The sequence below is a fragment of the Balaenoptera borealis genome (genome assembly GCF_965194805.1).
Source record: "Balaenoptera borealis genome assembly, chromosome: 12".
In the NCBI taxonomy this organism is placed as follows: domain Eukaryota; kingdom Metazoa; phylum Chordata; class Mammalia; order Artiodactyla; family Balaenopteridae; genus Balaenoptera; species Balaenoptera borealis.
The window spans coordinates 80,030,635-80,052,704 of record NC_138869.1 but is presented as its reverse complement, the minus strand read 5'-3'; the positions used below and the strand labels follow the sequence as shown (position 1 = coordinate 80,052,704).

General features: G+C 40.5%; 1 protein-coding gene across 2 annotated transcripts; it reads right to left on the bottom strand.

Moving 5' to 3' along the window:
• Positions 1–811: 811 nt before the first annotated feature.
• On the bottom strand, positions 812–14,236 carry TDRD6 (tudor domain containing 6). 2 transcript variants are annotated; one of them, XM_082347550.1, is made up of 5 exons: positions 8,072–14,236; positions 6,498–6,622; positions 5,133–5,222; positions 2,922–2,985; positions 812–2,015 (listed from the first exon to the last, which is right to left on the bottom strand). In XM_082347550.1, the coding sequence occupies exons 1-5, from the start codon at positions 14,136–14,138 to the stop codon at positions 1,972–1,974; spliced, it is 6,390 nt and encodes a 2,129-aa protein (XP_082203676.1). In that variant the 5' UTR covers positions 14,139–14,236; the 3' UTR covers positions 812–1,971. The 2 variants fall into 2 exon arrangements, with proteins under 2 accessions (XP_082203676.1, XP_082203677.1); XM_082347551.1 differs by lacking the exon at positions 2,922–2,985.
• Positions 14,237–22,070: the final 7,834 nt, after the last annotated feature.

Genomic DNA, 22,070 nt, shown 5'->3' with positions numbered 1-22,070 from the left:
AGGGGAAAAGCACAATAAATGGAGGTAAAAAGATAGCTGAAAGATTTGTGCACTTATGTTTCTGGGAGTCATGGAAAATGTATTTTGTTTCCCAAGGGGTATAAACATTTCTGCCACTCGTCAGTTAAGTATATTTTGGTCTAAGAATGGTCTTATTCCTATGAATTCTCCATAATTAAGTTTAATTAAAGCCTGTGTGAACAAGGATAATCAGTACTTAGTAAGCCAGCCTGGTTAACTATTCTATCCCTATTCCTTTTGCCCAGTTAATAAGTAACTGTGTTTTCTGCTTTGGCACTCAGGCCTATCTTAATGTTTTAATGTGCAAAAACACTCATTTTGAGAAATATGATTTCTCCTCTAACTGTTCAGATTAAACATTTTTAAATAGAGAGTTAAACTGCTTAGCATGAAACTGACGGCTTTCCATAATCCGACCCTAATGCATCTTCTCTGACCTTTTCTCCCAGTAATTAATTCACAACTATATCTCCTACATGAATGAGCCAAATGTGTCTAATCATTATCCCAGGAAGAAGGAATATACTCATCTACCTCAATTACATTTAATGCAGAACCCTCTCCTTTTTACTTATTGAAATTATACCCAACTTTTAAGGTTCTTAATTCTCACTATTCCCATCAGGCTTCAGGGTCTCATAATGTTTCGTATACATACATCTTTTTCCCCATTCACATGTAGCAAACCTCCTTACTCATTTTAGAAATGGATAACCATTCCAATTGTACTGATGTCCCATTCAATAGCACCTCTTTAAAATCCTTTGTTGGTGGCACATGCTGATGCTGAAAGGATCCAGTGAGTTAAAGTTTAAAAAATACAACCTACCATAGTGCATACTGAGTATCTTTTGGGGGAAAGAAGGAAATATTTATCAAATGCCTACTACTTTTCTGGCACTTTACATAAATTATTTCTAATCTTAAAACACTGCAAGAAAGCTTTTATTAACCCCATTTTACAGATGAGGAAGGTCAAGACTCAACAATATTATAATAACCTACCCAGGTCACATATCTAGTAAGCAGCATATAGCTAAGATCTGTTTCCTAAAGCTAGGACCTATACTTTGCATACTACCACTTATGCAAAACCATGTTTTAAAAGCATGGGCTTTGAAGTTAGATGGGTCTAGGTTTGATCAAGCCTCCGAGATTTGCTAGCTCTTTGACATTAGGCAAATTATTTACCTTCTCTAAAAAGCTTCAATTGTCTCACCTATAAAATGTGGATAACATTAATATGCACCTCAGAATCAAGGATTAAATGAGAAAATGCATTTAAAGTACCAACTGAGTGATTAACACATAAAAGCTAATGTTTAATATTACTATGTTTCCCCCAATTGTAGAATGGTGGTTCGTTCCATGACTACAGATATTCCAGAACCACAGATATTTCCTTTTTAATGAAATGACACCACTACACTTTTAAGGACAAACTTTATTCAAATCTTGTGTCATATTAGTATACTTCTAAATTCAAACAGAATATTAGTCAAAACTAGACAGAAAGGCAAAGCTTCAGAAAGAAAACAAAAATTTTGAAGGAGCTACTGCTAACAAAGCCATCCTCCCAAGTAGCATCATATAATATGCTTGTCATAAACCTATAATTTTCTATTTTAAACACTATATTCAGAAGAAACCCAAATAGTTTTTTTTTGCAGTGTGAGTAATGTGTTAGCAAACTGTTTAGCAAAATAAATCCAACTGATTAGAAAGACAACACGTTTAAAGGGAGAGGAAAGATCCCAGCTCCGTATATACAGAAATAGCACTATAAATACACTACACAGGCAGCCTGAGATCTGTTTTGTTTTTGACACATATCAAACTTTTCGAAACGACAACTTCTTATGATTATGTGCTCTCAATTTTCTGAAATATTCTGTTGGTCTGGGTGAGGTGGCACTTGTTTAAGAGCAGCTTCTGACTGATTGGCCACATTTATGGATGCACAGTTAAATCTCTATCGTCTCCAGACCTCTTTTCTGAAACAAGAAGAGAAAAACCTCAAGTTGAGAAAGAAACATAAAAATAAGAATTTTTGTGTGTGTGTGTGTGGCGGGGGGCCATACTGCAGCATGCAGGACCTTAGTTCCCCAAGCAGGATCGAACCTGTGCCCCCTGCAGTGGAAGCGCCTCGTCCTAACCCGTGGACCGCCAGGGAAGTCCCAAGAAAATTCTTTACATGGGTGCTACCATGACAAAATTAATGTCCTCTAAAAATGGGGAGAGGGAAGGGATGAGCATTCTAATTACTACAGGGAATTATTCCGACTGACGTGATTTTTAAAAATATTTTGGTCCTCACATTGTACCTATTATCATATAAAACTTCTCTAAAAAGGTTATGAAATTGGCATATTTTATATTTTTCTAGGATGATATTTGGCAAGGCTGATAACCAATTAGTTCTTTGTTGTCTTTCATTAGTGCGTATTTTTCACATAATACTAAAGTCACCAAAAGCTGATTTCATTCTCCATGTGCCTCAATCTACGAATCAGTGTGCTACTTACAAACAAGATCATGCAATAACCAGGAACATCCAAAAAACGGAATCATCATATACACTAAAAATCTCAAAAGAAATTCCAAGAGATTATTTAACAAAGATCACTTGAACATCTGAGCTAACACTGAAAAAATCCTTTAAAATATGAATTTATCATACACCTTCAAGATTAATTCAATCAACAAATTCCCTGTATTTCAAGAAATCCTCTTCTTGTTTACTTATCACCATTTTTAGCTGAAGTGGTTTTTATTTTCCTACTACTAACATCCAAGGAAATGGATGAACCATTTTTATTTGAGGGATTCAGGGTAATCGTACCTTAAAGACTTGGCAATTCTGGTTGGTAAAAGTATTTTGTTTTAAAAACACAAGTTACCTTTGACCACAGTATCATCCAATGACAGGCGGTAAAGATCTTTTCCCACTGTCCGGAATACAGCCTAACAAAAGAAACCTTTGGATTACTACCACTTCTTTATTATAAATACAAAATAATTAAAATCAGAAAGGGGACCATAGATACACCAGAAAAATGGTGAACAACAAAAAGTAATCCTATTAAGACCATGCCAATTTGATTTTATAATGAAGAATAACGTCAAGTATTTTTTCTATTCTTCAAATACCCATTTATCTGGAATATCTCCACTGTAGCATTCCATGCAGGGACTAAAGTGTCCTTTTCCAATTTTCAGCTTTCAAGAGGTGAAGAAGGTCAATGATTTTTTTTATAGTGAACAAATTCAATGACCTAAATGTCCAACAAGAGGAGAAATGGTTTAATGAATCATTGTCCAGTAATGTCATGTAATATTATGCAGCTATGGCCTTCTGGTGGCAGCCAAGATGGAGCAAGCTGACTTACACTGATTACAATGGAAAATTCTGGAGAGAATACAAAAAGCAACTACCTGAGGCTTCTGAAAAGTAAATGGGATCAGAAATATAGAAGGACTGTAGTAAAAACTTGAATAATGACCCAAAACAGGGGTGAGTTTCACAGGGTTGTTGGTTTTTTTTGTTTTGTTTTGTTTTTTTCTCTTTTTTTCTGCCTTTTCTCCTGTTTTTTGACCAGATGTTGGGCCAAATCAGAGCTGCCACGCTGGGGTGGGCAGCAAAACAGAGCGAAATCCCTCTTTCTAGCCAGCGGAGTGGGGAAAGAGGCCTCGAACACTAAGGGGTGGGGCGTGGGGGGCGGATATCCCTTCACTGTTTTTCTTTTTTTCTGCACAGCAGTCAAAGTGCAGGCACCTACAAATCTGAGAGAAGATGCTGGCCAGTGGATTGAGGAAAACAGCCCTTTGTTATCTGAAGAGTCCAGAGGCAGGGGGTGGGGTGTGGGGGTTTTCTCTCTCTTTTCTCTATCTGCTTCACGCCAGAGGCAGGCCTGTCAGACAGAACTGCCTGGTCAGCCCCCAGGGAAACACTGGGAGAAGCATGCTTTCTGGCCAGAGGACCAGGAAATGGAGCCCCTGGGGGCTGAATAAGAGAGGACCCTTGGAGCCACAGAGTATGGAGGAAATCTCAGAGAGGAAAGGAATTGGAAAATTTGAACCCCTAATATTATATGTGAACCTAAGGTCATCCCGAACGACGCAAATGCAGAACAGAATCAAGAAAAGAAAAGCATAGCTAAGTCTTTAATCCCTGAGTGACTGTATAAACCTCTGCCCAAATTCTAGACTAACCCCTCCATGGCTTATGCCCTGGGCAGACCCAAACATTATAGCAAAGTCGTTGAAGACTAAACTGACACTGGAACCACCAAACACAGAGAGAGAGAGAGAGAGAACCTGTGGTATGAACCTAATCAGGTTGACCACCTGCTAAAACAAAAACTTTAACATTTTCCAGAAGATTTTAACAGCCTCCAAAGTCTTACAACATCATATTCAAAACATTCAGAATATAATCCAAAATTACTCAACGTACAACGAATGAGGAAAGGCTAATCATTTCTTAAGACAATCAGTAGATGAAAACCCTGCCATGATGAGATACTGGAACTACCAGATACAGATTTTGTAGCAAGAAGTTCAACGAACTGCAAACAGGATAAACTCAAATGTCTAGACATATCATAACAGCATGGGAGATTGCCTACCGTATAATCTTAAATGAAGAACACAGAATATAAAACTGAATGTACAATGAAATCAACCATGTTCAAAATATGTAGATGATATATTTATATTCCATATAAACAGAAAGATTATTAAAGAAAACCAAACTGATCAGTCCGTTTGCCTTTGGAAGGATGTCTTACAGGTGACTGATACTTCCTCTTTTTAACTTTGCCATATTCCCAGATTTTCTGCATCAAACGTATTTCATAAAGGTCACAAATGCCAAACAATTTTCTTTTTTTTAAATCCCAAAATGAAAATCAATGAGTAAACCATTAATAAGAGATACTGGGCATAAAATCTAGAAACATTGAGTTATTGCTATTTTCCACTGTTATTATTACAATAGTAGTATTTTTTCCTCCATTATTCCTAAACACAAGGGCTTTGGAAATAGTTCCAGTCACCTTTCAGAATGAAAGAGAACACTCTCATTAATTACTATTTACATAAACCCATACCTCACATGGACTCTTATACAATTTGGGTATACCATTCCAGACATTCTCAAGGTTCACTACCTCTTCCATACCATTTGAAAGGTTCAAAACCTACAGGAGAAAAAAAAATAGTAAAAACTGGTCATTCCAAAAGCTGTAACTGATTTATATACCACAGCAACCATTTTTAAAATGAAATACTTTAAAAGGTAATTAAATGATTCTATTAAACATCAATATTACATTTCAACTCAATGGTACTTCAGTTCAAAAAACGTACATTGAGTATCTATGCCTAGAGATCAAAGGCATAAAATTTAGATCTCAAGAAGTTCAAAATTTGGTGGAGAAACAGACCGCTAAGCAGACACTTACAATACAGTGTAGGAAGCACAGACTCCTGCAATAGGAGGTATAGGAATACAATACAGGTATAAAGCTTTTGTTGGCGGGGGACAGAGAGGAGTGAAGAGATGGAGAGATTTAGAAAATAATGCTAGTGAATGCTTCCTGGAAGAGGCAATGGCTAATCTTTTAAAGATAAGTGGAAATTAACCAGTTTGGGAAGGGGACAGAATACAGGCAAATAGAACTGCATTATTAACTATATCAAAGAAGCCAAACACAAGAGTATATATAAGAGAAATCAAGCAGTATGGTGTTCATCTAATATAAGATACAAAACCCAAAGCAGTAAGACCTAAGGCTGGAGAGGTACATGCATGCGCAACTCCAGAGAACCTCCTGTGGCGTGTTAATGACTTTTCTAGACTTGAGGATCTCAAATTTTCATGGTGCAAGAGTATACATTCCTGGTCCTTCCCCTGGAAATTCTCAATCAGCCAGCCAGGGCAAGGCCCAGGAATCTATCAATACATTTAAGAAATGTGCCAGGTGATTCTGATTAAGGTGGTTTTCAGACCACAGGAAAAACACAATCTACTGGAGGTTTCCAAGAGGTTTTCCACAAGCGAATGATGGAGTCAGATTTGCATTTGACAAACTCCACACTGGCAGTGTGGAGAATCAACTGAATAAAGACTAGAAGTAAACCAATAGAAGGTTATTAGAGGCATCTAGCTGTGAAACGAGAGACTTAATCAAGACAGTGGCATTAGGTATAAAAAGTTTTAACTAAGAGATAAGAAGTGGAAAGTGCAGAACTCAGTGACTGATAGATAGGATTTCGGGAGTAAGGGAGATGAAAGAGCCTTGGATGCTTATATATGAACTTTTAAAATGATTTTTGCACTGCATCAAATTATCAGGGGGAATGAACAGGTAAATAATCTATTCAATTGGATTTTCTAGTCTGATAAAGTTTGTTAAAATTTCCTTAACAATCTGCAAGTACCTTTTGAGACAAAGTACTTCAGTTTTACATACCCTTGTGCCTTCTTCAGCTATTTCCAAAATCTCACATTTAGACCACATGTTTCTTAGACTTGACCACACAACACATTTGGATCCGACAGTAAATCCTTTCAGAGTGTAGGTGTTCTCTGGTTGAGCTGCCAGATTGAATAGAGCAAGACTCAATGCATACCTCTTAATTCCTTAAAGATATGCAAGCAAAGCATTTCCCTAAGATGCATTTACTAATCTCGTATCATCAATATCACATATGGTACAACATGTTCTAAGTCTCCCACCCTCGATTTTATTTTTAAATTCTTCCAGTGGCCCTTCCCCGTCTAATTCCTTACCGCTCTCCTCAAAAAACACGACCATGACGTGCTGTTCTTTTAAGGGTGTGAATCTGATTTCTAACATTGAGAGTTACTACTTAAAGCTGGCTATTATTGCCACATGTAATGTGGTCTGTGGTTACAACAGCCATTTCTACAGGAAAGCAGCATGGTACATACAAGTGAGCAGACATTTTTATCACAAAGCTGTTACTTATTATTAAAATGTGACAATGAGGACTAAAAATCCAGGGTGGTATTTAAATAAATTACCATACATCCACAGGATGGCATACTACAAAACTAAAATATTTTTGAAAGCATATTTAAGGGATTAAAACGCAGGATTCAACACTGTATGACAGTACGATCTCTAGTTAGTTTTTTAAACTGTAGGTAAGTAGACACACACAGAAAGGGTGAGAAACGTCAGGAAGGAAGTATATACACCATCATAGCATTCACAGTGGCCATTTCTTGGTGGTGGGATTATGATGATTTTCATTCTCCTTAATCTATTGTTTTCTCTATTTTGTACAATGGCTCAAATCTAATAATATAAAACTTGACACTTAAAAAGTCTAACATTGAGTATTTTAAAAAACCCTAAAAGATAGCTATTTTGTGTAACTTTCAAATCTCGTTAAGTAGCCAAGAAAATAGCAGCAAAAATAATTTATAAAAAAGTTAATGACAAAACATGTTCTCCAATATTTACTCATGGCTGTAAACTTTCTTGATTAATACAGGCTCCGTAACTCCATTTTTTTAAGGGCTTCTAAACGAATGGCAAGGTATATGATGAAGCAAAACAGTTAATTCTTAAAACTGTGCTGAAATGATCCCTACTGTAAATTCATGCCTACATTATGCTTGGCAAAGGAACACTATATTTTTCAAAACTTACCAAAAAACATAACCTCTTGATTTTAGAGATGATTTGTTTATATTTTAAATGTGATTACTTTTTGGAGACACAGACTTGAAGCATTCTATTTTTAAAAGCAAAATTAATAATTCAGCATTTCACCCAGCATATAAAGAATTATTTTACGTTGATTTTACTACTTAATTACCCACGTTTAAAATACCCTTCGTAAAATCCAAATCTGATTCTCTTCTCAGGTTTTAATCTTCCCTCCCCCAAATTAATATTTTAAAAATTCAAATAAGAATTATTCTCTTTTCTTTAAAACAAATAAGTACTTTTCACTAAGTTAAGTAAAAGCGAATGGGAAAAAACAACAACAACAACAACAAAAACGCACGTACCCAAGACATGATCTGGTAAAGCGTGATTGTGTTTCCTTCTGGGTTCTTCTTCAGAAAACAGAGAGTTCAACGATGACACGGCATCTCTAAACAGAGATATATATTCTGTAAATTCTTCTTTATAGATATTCATTTCAATCTGCATCTTGGCATAGCAAGTCTTTCCGTGCTGGCACAGCCTATGCTCCTCATCAAAGCATCCCACACAACTGGACCTTCTTGTGTCGTCAGCACACAGGGATTCTTGGGTTTTCTGACTAACTCTTAAAGACAAAGGGTTTATTTTGTCCTCTAGACACAGCTGGGCTGTAGGTAATTCTAGTTCAGGCTGTTTCTCGGCTTCACAGTTGAGGGGCAGTAGCCCTGGCAATGGTGGCAGGGTGGCCGCTGGGTCACAGCCTTGGGGAAGAGGCACAGACAGAGGCACCAAGCCCAGCTCTTCTTTCTCCTCATCTGCAACTAAGGAATGCTGCAATTCAATGGATTCCAGCTCCAGGAATTCTTTGGACTCATCATCAGGAGAAAGCACCACCTCAAGGGAATTCAGTTCCAGTACCTCCTTTGTTTCGGTGCCATGTGGTGACAATGTGCTAAATCCTGTAATTAGGTATTTATCATCAAACTTTGCTTTGTCACCCAGATGGCACTCGACATTACCTTCCAGCATCTCAGTGCCAATTTCCTCTTTGCCTGGGTTTTCAAAAGTTTCAAAAATGTTATCAGTTTCGGGGTCAAAGAATTTACCTGGTTTGGTTTCAATGATGTTTAAGTCTTTGTCAATTCTTTCCAAGAGCTTACCTGTCTGTGATTCGACATACAGTGCTTTCTCTTGTCCAGCTTTGCTACTTGGTTTCTGAAGTCCAACATTGGGACTGGGGGACCCAAGAGCTCCCTTTATGTCTGGGCCATTTTTTTCATAGGGCTGGTCACTGTCACTCATACCAATCTTAGAATATTTCTTCATTTTCTCACTAATACTTTCGCCTTTGCTTTTCATGTCAACGATGGCTAAAAGGATATCACAAACATCCCTTTTGATTTCTAATATTGTTATCTCCAACATATCTTCTGTTACTATTTCATAAAAGTAGTCATTTCCCTCTTGAGGGCATGCACCTTCTGAAATATTAAATCCTGAGAGGCAACATGGAAAGGCTTGCATGGGAACTGCCAACAGTTCAGAAGGGATGTTCCAGAGGGCTTTGGGGTCCACACAGTCTTCAACGTTTCCAAAGTCCACAAGCCTGACGGACACAAGAGAATCTTCGCAAATATTGGTGACAAGCGCCCTGTAATAATGCCCGTCTTCTCTGTATCTCACTATGCAAGGATCTCCAATATGAGGGCAGGGGATGCAGCTTCTCCAAGCTGTCACCTGCTCTCCAGCAGTTTGTACTTCCACTTCTAAATACTGAAGTTTCTCTGTGTCCGCAAACTGACACCAAAAATATTCAGGTCCATCGATCACCGTGGCATAAGCTCGTATCATCTTCATCTTTGGATTATACCAGTTAAGAAATACAGAAGTGTCTATGTCTGTTTTGTTGACAGACTTTGGACAGGCACCTTTAATTATTTGGGTAGAAAGTCCTATTTGAGATTTTTCACTGAAAGCATATCTGCTCATCATATCTTCTGCTATGATCCCATGTTCATCAGCAAGAATAACTTCCCATTTTTCTTGAAATTGAACAAATTCGCATCTTACTTGAGCCTCCTCTGTCCTTTGGGAAAAGTAATGCATCATTTCCTTATGGTTTAAAATCTTAGGAGCCCTAAGTCCCCTTAAGGAACAGTGAATGCACAGTCTGGGTAATAGTGCATTAACAAGGTCAAGTTTGCCTATTGTGTTGGTGTGAACCACAGAAACATTGCCATAATCTATAAACTGCACGGAGAGAAGGTCATTGGCTTGTTGTTCCTTTACCACAGCACGATACCATAAATTGTCTTCTGGGAAAACAGCACATATTATATCTCCTCTTTGCAAAGGTGGGCCTGCATAATATTCAGGGCTTGTTCTAACAGTGTTTAACCTCTCTGAAAGACGATTAATTTCAGCCTCATCTTCTGTTAGTTGAACATAAAAGTCTGAAAGGTCATTTATATGAGAAACATACACAGTTGTTTTAAAGCCAGGCATTATAGTCTTCTGAGGGAACTCAGAAAATTTTAGAGGCAAACCTTTGTTACATGAATCTCCTATTTTTCTCTCTGGAAGAGTGGCTTCTAGTTTTGTGGCTTTCAAAGGGGGCTCAGACGAACTTTCTAATTTCTTTTCTACTGGTAATGGAGACACTTGATTATTTTTATTTGCCACAAAGTGCTGATATTGAGTGACTAAGTTTGTCTTCATTGAACTGCATAAAAATTTGAGTTCCTTACATGCTGAGCTCATCTTAGGTTTGTATGATTCTCCTAAGATCACCATACTGTCTGATTTGTTCTCTATTGATTTACTTAAATACTCTGTAGGTGACAACTTCACAGCTTCCTTTTTTGCTTCAAGAGTTTCAGTTGTAGAGAGGAGTGATTCACTTTCTTTTTTTCTTGTCCCACCTTTGGAACCCAGGAGTCCTAACTTCTCATTCATATTAGCATTAATTTGAATACTGTCATCGTATAGTTCTATAATCAGTCTTCCATCTGGATTCTTTGCTACAACCAAAGCCTTCAATGACTTATCTGAAATAGTCTCCTGAAACTGCATTGTAACTTCTTCTGGTATATGATCAGGAATATCAGATAATGAACATTTAATGGCTTGCATGGGCAAAAGTAAGACGTCATATGCATCGCTAGGTATTGGAAGCAGATCATGATTTGTTACCACATAAATATTCCCAAAATCAACAAAGAAGACTTTATTTGGTTCTTTTTCTATGATTATCCCCCTATACCAGTTTCCGTCAGTATACCTGGCAAGGCACAATGTGCCAGGGACCAAGGGAGATGTTTTTAAATTCAGCAAAACTTTACTTAATTGTGTAATATGATATGACAACTGTTCTAAAATATTTGCATTTCTTCGCAGCTGGCAATAAAATGTCCAAGGGTCATCGACATGTGTTATATACACTGATTCTTCACTTCCAATTTTCATATCATGTGTAGAATAGTAGTAAGAATGGAGCTGAACAGAGGGCTCCAGAGGCTTCTGAAGTTTTACTGGTCTTGCAAGTCTCTGTTCTACCAAAAAATGGCATGCGCTCTGGAAAGGTGTTAGCAAATCCACGACATTAAACAGTTCTTCAACGTGAACGGAAGCCAAAGCAAATATTGTGCATTTTAATTCTAGATTGTCTTCCCATGCCTCATGCACAAATTCACTAAAAGCTTGGATTGCCTTTTCATCCCAAACAAAAGGATTATGACCCATTGGTTGAATTAAATTATAAAGGCTGCACCTAAAAGCTTGAACCTTAACCTTGAGAAACTCTTCACTAATTGAATAAATATTCTTCACAGATACCGTTTCTTCATCTCCATAATCTACAAATATGACGTTGACATGCTCTGAAGATTGTGCCCCAGTAATCAGAGCTCTGGACCATTTTCCATTTGCTGTTCGTTTTGCCAAACAAGCAGGGGTGGTTCCCTGGTAGGGGGTAGCTGTATTCTTGCAATGGTCCTGAATACTACACATTAGCGCTTTAAATCCTTCTATGTTCCTGGTCAGCTGGCACCAGAAATAGCCAGGGTTTTCAATATGAGACACTTTGACTTCTACTGTACTTCCAACTTCTAGCTCCTCTTTACAAGAAGAGCCTGGCTTAATGTCCAAGAAATTCTGTAGAAGAGGAGAATAAACAGACACTCTTTTCTCTTTGCCCCGTACAACTAGTCCAGTTGAAACGTTTGTCACAACTGTTGTGTCATTCACAGTTTCTGGAACAGCTGTAGTTTCACCCTCTCTCTTGACTTTGTGTTCTACTTCCTTCTTGGCAGAAGATATTTTGTTATTGTCTGCAGTAGAATGGTTTGCAACATGCCCTGGAGAGTGTGCACTTACGCAAATATTTTCCTTTGTTTCAAATTCCTGATACTTGGCAAATCCAGCCTGAGCAATTACCTTACTAATGTTTTCTTCCCCTGTTCTTGATTCATCAAGAATCTCAATAACATACTGACTGTCCTGCTTATCAAGGACATGGATAACTAATTCTTTGTGGAGCACAGTCTTTTTAAAAAAGGAAATTGCCTCCTGGCTCCAATTTTTTCCCAAAGGCCAAATATCAGCCAGGGTGCACCTCAGGGCCAGTACTGGTAGCCGCCTAAACTGAGGGAGCAGCATTCTCACATCATACAGGTCCATATTTTCTGAATTGCCCCGGTCAACGAAGAATACATCCACACTCTTGTCGTCTAATCGGGTGACCATAGCCCGATAATAGCCAGTTTCTTTCCATTTCACACAGCAAAGGTCATCGGCTTCAGGTTTTAAAACAACACCGTCCAGCTTACTGGCAGAGGCATAGAAACTGCACATTCTCCTCATCAATTTGCTGAAGGTGCCGTTGTGTTTCCTCAACCTAATCCAAAACTCAGAAGGATTTTTCACAAACTCCACCTGGGCATCATAGAAGGCGTTCATCTTTAACCTGATAGATCTCAAGGCTGGGAGTGAAATCTCTTCATCCACTTCTTCAGCAGGAGATTGAGACTGAAAAGCTGTTTCCGGTTCCTCCTCCCCGCCCCCCTCCTCCTCCTCTATTCCCTGGCTCTGAAGGAATCGGTCAGCCAAGCAACAGGACTGTACTCCGAACACACAGTTAAGATTAATCCCATCTTCTCCATACAGGGTGACGTAATACACGTGCTCAAAGGAAGAGTAAAATTCAATCTTTGCGTTCACTGCCTGGCCCAGCAACAGTGCCTTCAGGTCACCGACCTGTGACCGAGACCAGCCTCTGCCACCGTCCCAGAGTCCGTACAAAGCGCAAGGGTACGTCACCACGGGCATTCGAAAATATTCGGGCAGCAAGTAGCGAAGGCTACTACAACTCACTAACTCCTTCCTTCCATAGTCCACATGAAGTACCTGGGCACAGCGCTGGGGCCGGAAAGTCTCAAGCAGGAGCGCTCTGTACCAATGTCCATCCAACCCGCAGACTGCGCACGGAGAGCCCGGCTTGTCTGGGCTCTCCTCCCTCTCCTCCCAGGTGGCACTGGTATAGTTCTCATCCCCTGTCCTGGGGGAACCCCTGTATATCTGGGCCATGCTCTCGGAGAGGCGGTGGATCTCCTGCGAGAGGCTGTGGAGCTGGCAGTGAATGCGGTGGGGATGGCACACCTGGGTGACCACCACGGGCTCCGTCACGCCCAGCTGCAGCTGGGGGTAGAAGTAATCCAGGCCAGGCTGCTCCTGCTTGGGCGGGATTCGCGGGACGACCGGGGCCCCGGGGCCCAGGACAGCCGCGGTGGCCGAGAGGTAGCACTTGAGCAGGGAGCGGAAAAGGCCGTCGGGCACCTGCCGGGCCAGGCCGAGCTCCTGCATCTGCTGGGACAGCTCGGGCACCTCCAGGAGGACCAGGCGGTGGGGCAGCAGCACGTCCAGGACCCGTCCGTGCATCTCCTTGCCCTGCAGGTTGCTAAGGAAGTCCACGGCGCTGGCAGCCCAGTGCTGGGGCTCGCCCCCGCCGTCGCCGCCGCCCGCAGGCACCAGGCCAGCCAGCACGCAGCCCAGCACCTCCGAAGGCAGGTGGAAGAACTCGCTGCGCCCAGGCGCCAGGGAGCCCGCGCCGGCCGTGATGGTGCGACCCTCGTCCAGCAGGAAGACGCGGCTCTCCTGCGCCTGCCGGCTGACCACGCGGCCGCGGTGCCACCGCAGACCCGCCTGCACCAGGCACAGCTCGCCCGGCGAGGCCGAGGTGCCTCCCAGCGCCCACGGGCCGCGCGCGGCCGCCGCCGCTTCCTGGGTCTCCCGGCTCAGCCTCACGTACTCGTCCCGCCGCTCGCCCACCAGCCCCCAGAGCTGCACGGGGATCACCTCGGGCTGCACGTCCACGAAGGACACCCGCAGCACCAGCGAGGCCCCCGGCGTTGGCAGCCCGGGCGTTGAGCACATCTCTGCCGCGCCGCCCGGCCCGCGAAGCCCCCGCGCCGCTGGAAGGAGAGCCCCGCAGACTCGGGCTCGCAGGACACACGGATTGGGAAGGACACCCAGCCGGGCGTCCCCGCCGCAACGCCGCCTCCGGGCCTCCCGGACTCGCGCTGACTGGTAAGACCCAGCGGCCCGACCAACCGCCCACGGTTGCGCCGCAGCGTAGGCACTTGTAGCGCGAGGCGGCCAGGCTTCCGGCCGCGGGCGGTGGGCGGGCCTGCGTGGGCGGTGGGGCGGAGCCGGGCCCCGGGGCGGCGGCGGGGACCGGTGCTGGGGGGCGCAGGAGGGGCCTCGAGGGCCGAGACGTGGCGGGATCCGGACGCCACCTGCCTCTTCTCAGAGCGCCTTCGACTCTGGAGCACGCAGGGAGTCGGCCGGGCCTGGGGCGGCGGCGAGGCCCGGACCACGCAGGGACCTCATTTTCGGCCGTCCGGCTGAGCCCGGCGAGCCCGGCGCGGTGCTAGCCATTGCAGAACCGGGGAGGAGAAAGGGAGACGCCCACCGCACGTTCTGGGCGTTGGGCCGGAATTCTCGGAGGCCCGGGGCGCTCCCGCTGCGGGCCGCGCGGTGGCGCTTGCGCCCCCGGGGCAGGGCGTTGGCTGTGTGCTCTCAGCGTTGTGGCCTCGAGCAGGTCACTGACCGTCTCTTCTATGAACCTGTTTGATCGCCTGGATGGATACAGTTGTGATAAGGGTTAAATTAAAGTATGAGAGTATATGAAGACTGTTAAATGTTTCTTTCCCCACGATTACCCGGTGTGAGTTTCTTTGCTGTTTCGTTTGCCCACTTTGCAGGCGTTTAGTCTTCATTTACGCACGGAGCTAGCCCAGAACTGGGCTCAGAGAAGGTCAAGAGTCATGGAAGAAACATGACTTCCAAAGCTTGCTGTATCTGCTATGGCGGAGGGCCTCTTGGCTGGACTGTCGTTCTTTTTTCCACCTAAATCTAATGTTTTACATTAATAATGGAAGAAAAATAAACATTTGGTTTAAATGCATCTAGCAAGTTCTAGCTCAAATGTCTCTTCCTCATGACTTTACTATTCCCAGGCAGAATTGATTATTCCCCCCTTTTACATGCCTCTATTATATTATCTATCACATCTTGCAATTGTTTCCTTTTGTTCTGTTCTACCAGAGTGTGAACGTCTTGAAAGCAGGAACTCTTCTCATTTATTTTTGTATTCTCAATGCCCCGCGCAGCGCTGGGCTTTTGGTTAGCACACAATAAATGTTTAACAACAACAAAAAAGTAGATAATCTGGCACTATGTCCTTGATGATGGAGGGAAGGAGTTCATTATAAAATAGTCTACTGTCATTTGGGATTGTTTGATCCAACATGGAATCATGATTTCAACTAATCTTCTATTTCAGTTCAAGCTGTATAACCCAGCTCTTAGAGAGACCACGGCGTTGTAGACAACAATCTAAGCAAATGACTTCTGTTTCCTGTTTAACTTGCCCCCCACCCTTTTTCTGTAACTCAGAGGCTCTAATCCTCCATGTCAAGGTGTATCCTGTAGCTGATGGGCTGATCGGAGCCCATTCCTCACATCCTCCCGGATATTTCCAGTGTCCTGCCTCTGCTGCAGCTGGGATAGGTAGCTTTACTTTGCTCTGTCTTGCTCTGCTGCTGGACAGGAATCTTTAAAAAATCAGACCATGGCACTGTGAAGATTAAATTCCTGCTCTATATTTCCCATACTTTATTGAGCAAAATATCTTGAGTTCCATAAAAAATAAAAAAACTTCCCTCTTCTTTTTTTTTTAATTAGGGAATTCCCTGGCGGTCCAGTGGTTAGGACGCCGCACTTTCACTGCCGAGGGCCCAGGTTTGATCCCTGGCTGGGGAACTAACATCCCACAAGCCATGTGGTGTAGCCAAAAAAAATTTTTTTTAATTAAAAAAAATTCCTTAATAAGACACCAGTAGTCTGAAGAAGTGGTATCAACTGTTGTATATGACTTTTATTTACAACCTCAGTGAAGCTTAATAAATTAATGATGATTTCCTAACATGAAAGCACAAAACTTCCCTCCTCTTAGGCTTAGAGGGACTTGGCCTCAGAAAAAGTGAGAGGGAGTAATCCGATCCTTTTACAAATATTTAAGAGTTAAAAGAGAAGAGGATAAGGTGAGGGATAGAATGTTTCTGAGAGATATTTGGACACTATATTGTGAGTTATTTCAGCATTTTTTTATGGAAAAAAATGCAGAGAAATTGGGCAACACATATGAATCATTTATTCTGTGCCATCATGTCTGTATATGGAGAGCTCTAAGAAGAAACATGTACACTTTAGACTCCGTAGTTTCTAACCACTAATTAGCCCTGTTTAAAGATGCTTACTTAGAAAATTACTGTTTAATAAATATTTCTTAAAAATTATTCAAGTGAGAAATACCCTGTTAAGAGAATGAAAGAACAAGCTAAAAGGAAAGACAGGGAAAAAATATTTGCAAACCACATGTTTGACAAAGGACTTGTATCTGCAGTATATAAAGTACTCTCAAAACTTAACAGTAAAAAAAAATTGAAAATGGGCAAAAGATATGAAGAGACATTTCACTGAAGAGGATATACAGATGGCAAGAGCAATATGAACAGATGTTCAACATCATTAGCCATTAGGGAAGAACTTTCAAACCACAAGCATATATCATGACAACCTAGGATAATGACTAAACTAAAGCAACAGTGATAAATATCAACACTGACCAGAATGTGGAGAAACTGGATCATTCCGATTGCTGGTGGGAATGTAAAATGGCCACTTTTTAAAAACTAAATATGCACTTGCCATATGACCTAGCAATTGCACTCTTGGGCACTTATCCTAGAAAAATGAAAACTATGTCCATGCAAAAACCTCTACACAAATGTTTATAGCAGCTATATTCCTAATAGCACCAAACTGGAAACAACCCAGATGTTCACTGGGTAAATGGTTAAACTGTAGTACATCCATGCCATGAGAGACGACTCAACAATAACAAGGAAGAGTAATGAACTCTTGACACATGGATCAACTTGGAAGGTTCTCAAGGGAATTATGATGCGTGAGAAAAAAAAAATCCCCAAAGATCACATACTGTATGAATCAATTTATATACTATTCTTGAATTAACAGAAGTACAGAGATAGAGGACAAATTAGTGGTTGCCAGGAGTTAGGGATGAGGGGAGAGGGGATGAGTGGCTATAAAGGGGTAGCAAGAGGGCACTGTGCTGTGTCTTGAATATGGTGGTGGTTTATATGAATCTATGAAGGTAACAAAATTGCATAGAACCAGACACCCACACACACTTGTAAAACTGGTAAAATCTGAATCTGGGGGTTATACCAATGTCATTTTGCTGGTTTTGATTGTATACTACAGTTCCTCAAGATTTGAAGATGTTATCATTGGGGAGGACTGGGTGAAAGGTGCATGGGACTTCCCTGGACGTTTTTTGCAACTTTATGTGAATCTAAAATGATTTCAAAATGAAGTTTTAAAAAAATTCTATGGAATTCAGATTTCAGTGTCCATAGCTAAAGTTTTATTAGAATATACACACACACACGAATAATTCAAGACTATGCCATTATACGGGGTCAATTAGAGTAGAAGGAGCAAACCAAGGAACGTTATTTATCTGTCCTCTTGTTTCCACATCTGAAAATGGGTTTAAGACACAGACCTTATAGGAAAGTTCTGAAGCATGATTTAAGTACAGTTAACATGTGTGCATTGAATAAATACTTGAGATGCAAAAAAAAAAACATAGAAAGTCCCTGGTTCTCATCGCAGGATGACATGGACAATGAACTTTTCTAAGTTAGTTTTCTCATCTATAAAAATGGAATTATACCTAACTTTATTATGAAGATTAAATGACCCAATATAGATAAAGGTCGCACCACAGCAGGCATATAACAAACTAGAGTTATTAGTAATTAAATAAAATACAAATTTAAAATACTTTCTTGGTTCTACTAAGTTAAAGGTTAAAAAATCTTAAATTAGATTTTTTTAAAATTAGGTTTACTGAGGCATAATTTACATAGAGTAAAACTCAGTTTTTAAATTGTGTAGTCTGATGTTTTGCCAAATGCACACAACTGCATATTTGTATACAGTATACAGTGTGCGTTTGTATACAATATAAATGCACATCACCACAAATGTACAAATATATACAGTTGTAAAGGTATACCACCACAGATAAAATATAAAACATTTGTATTATCCAAATAGTTTCCTAATGCTTCTTTGCAGATTATCCCCTCCCTCCATCATGGGCTCAGTTCCTGGCAACCACAGTCCCTGGCAACCTCTGTCCCTGGTAACCACTGTCCCTATCATTTTGCCTTTTCCCAAATACATATAAATGGAACCATACAGTTTGTAGCCTCTTGTGTCTACCTCCATCACTTAGCATAATATCTTCAAATTCATCCATGTTGTCTGTATCAATAGTTTATTTTTATGATTGAATAGTTTTTCACTGTATAGACATACATTTATTCGCTAGATAATGGACTTTCAGGTTATTTCCAGTTTGGGGTGATTATCCATATAACTGTGTAAACATTCACGTACATGTTTTTGTGTTGACGTAAGTTTTCATTTCTCTTGGGTAAATACTAGGAGTAGGATTGCTGGGTCATATAGTAAATGTATGTTAACCTTATAAGAAACTGGCAAATTATTTTCCAAAATACCATCATTCTGCATTCCCACCAACAACATATAAACTGTTGTGCATCCTCATCAGCACTGCATATTGTCAGGCTTTTTCATTTTAGCCATTCTTGTGGTCTGTAGTGGTATCTTATTGTGGTTTTAATTTGTAGTTTTTAATGATGTTGAATATTCTTCATGTGTGTTTCTGCCATCATCTGTCTTCCTTGGTAAAGTATATGATCAACTCCTTTGCCCATTTTTAAAGGTATTGTCACCTTATTTTTGAGTTGTAAGAGTTCTTATATATTCCGGATACACGTTTTGTTATCAGACATGTGTTCTGTGTATATTTTCTCTCAGTGTATGGCTTGTGATTTTCTTTTTTTGTTGTTTTATTAGTTATCCATCTTATACATATTAGTGTATACATGTCAATCCCAATCTCCCAATTCATCACACCACCACCCCCACCCACCACGTCTTTCCCCCCTTGGTGTCCATACGTTTGCTCTCTACATCTGTGTCTCAATTTCTGCCCTGCAAACCGGTTCATCTGTACCATTTTTCTAGGTTCCACATATATGCGTTAATATGCGATATTTGTTTTTCTCTTTCTAACATACTTCACTCTGTACGACAGTCACTAGATTCATCCACGTCTCTACAAATGAGCCAATTTTGTTCCTTTTTATGGCTGAGTAATATTCCATTGTATATATGTACCACTTCTTCTTTATCCAGTCGTCTGTTGATGGGCACTTAGGTTGCTTCCATGACCTGGCTATTGTAAATAGTGCTGCAATGAACATTGGGGTGCATGTGTTTTTTTGAATTATGGTTTTCTCTGGGTATATGCCCAGTAGTGGGATTGCTGGGTCATATGGTAATTCTATTTTTAGTCTTTTAAGGAACCTCCATACTGTTCTCCATAGTGGCCGTATCAGTTTACATTCCCACCAACAGTGCAAGAGGGTTCCCTTTTCTCCACACCCGCTCCAGCGTTTGTTTGTAGATTTTCTGATGCTGCCCATTCTAACTGGTGTGAGGTGATACCTCATTGTAGTTTTGATTTGCATTCTCTAATAGTTAGTGATGTTGAGCAGCTTTTCATATGCTTCTTGGCCATCTGTATGTCTTCTTTGGAGAAATGTCTATTAAGGTCTTCTGCCCATTTTTGGAATGGGTTGTTTGTTTTTTTAATATTGAGCTGCATGAGCTGTTTATATACTTTGGAGATTAATCCTTTGTCTGTTGATTTGTTTGCAAATATTTTCTCCCATTTTGAGGGTTGTCTTTTTGTCTTGTTTATATTTTCCTTTGCTGTGCAGAAGCTTTTAAGTTTCATTAGGTCCCATTTGTTTATTTTTGTTTTTATTTCCATTACTCTAGGAGGTGGATCAAAAAAGATCTCGCTGTGATTTATGTCAAACAGTGTTCTTCCTATGTTTTCCTCTAAGAGTTTTATAGTGTCCAGTCTTACATTTAGGTCTCTAATCCATTTTGAGTGTATTTTTGTGTATGGTGTTATGGAGTATTCTAATTTCATTCTTTTACATGTAGCTGTCCAGTTTTCCCAGCACCACTTACTGAAAAGACTGTCCTTTCTCCATTGTATATCCTTGCCTCCTTTGTCATAGATTAATTGACCATAGGTGTGTGGGTTTATCTCTGAGGTTTCTATCCTGCTCCATTGATCTCTATTTCTGTTTTTGTGCCAGTACCATATTGTCTTGATTACTGTAGCTTTGTAGTATCGTCCGAAGTCAGGGAGTCTGATTCCTCCAGCTCCGTTTTTTTCCTTCAAGACTGGTTTGGCTATTCGAGGTCTTTTGTGTCCATACAAATTTTAGGATTTTTGTTCCAGTTCTGTTAAAAATGCCATTGGTAGTTTGATAGGGACTGCATTGAATCTGTAGATTGCTTTGGGTAGTATAGTCATTTTCACAATGTCGATTCTTCCAATCCAAGAACATGGTATATCTCTCCATCTGTTTGTATCATCTTTAATTTCTTTCATCAGTGTCTTATAGTTTTCTGCATACAGGTCTTTTGTCTCCCTAGGTAGGTTTATTCCTAGGTATTTTATTCTTTTTGTTGCAATGGTAAATGGGAGTGTTTCCTTAATTTCTCTTTCAGATTTTTCATCATTAGTGTATAGGAATGCAAGAGATTTCTGTGCATTAATTTTCTATCCTGCAACTTTACCAAATTCGCGGATTAGCTCTAGTAGTTTTCTGGTGGCATCTTTAGGATTCTCTATGCATAGGATCATGTCATCTGCAAACAGTGACAGTTTTACTTGTTCTTTTCCAGTTTGTATTCCTTTTATTTCCTTTTCTTCTCTGATTGCCGTGGCTAGGACTTCCAGAACTATGTTGAATAATAGTGGTGAGAGTGGACATCCTTGTCTTGTTCCTGATCGTAGAGGAAATGCCTTCCGTTTTTCACCATTGAGAATGATGTTTGCTGTGGGTTTGTCCTATATGGCCTTTATTATGTTGAGGTAGGTTCCCTCTATGCCCACTTTCTGGAGAGTTTTTATCATAAATGGGTGTTGAATTTTGTCAAAAGCTTTTTCTGCATCTATTGAGATGATCATATGGTTTTTATTCTTCAACTTGTTAATATGGTGAATCACATTGATTGTTTTGCGCATATTGAAGAATCCTTGCATCCCTGGGTTAAATCCCACTTGATCATGGTGTATGATCCTTTTAATGTGTTGTTGGATTCTGTTTGCTAGTATTTTGTTGAGGATTTTTACATCCATATTCATGACTGATATTGGTCTGTAATTTTCTTTTTTTGTAGTATCTTTGTCTGGTTTTGGTATCAGGGTGATGGTGGCCTCATAGAATGAGTTTGGGAGTGTTCCTTCCTCTGCAATTTTTTGGAAGAGTTTGAGAAGGATGGGTGTTAGCTCTTCTCTAAATGTTTGATAGAATTCACCTGTGAAGCCCTCTGGTCCTGGACTTTTGTTTCTTGGAAGATTTTTAACCACAGTTTCAATTTCATTACTTGTGATTCGTCTGTTCATATTTTCTGTTTCTTCCTGGTTCAGTCTTGGAAGGGTATACCTTTCTAATAATTTGTTCGTTTCTTCCAGGTTGTCCATTTTATTGGCATAGAGTTGCTTGTAGTAGTCTCTTAGGATGCTTTGTATTTCTGTGGTGTCTGTTGTAACTTCTCCTTTTTCATTTCTAATTTTATTGATTTGAGTCCTCT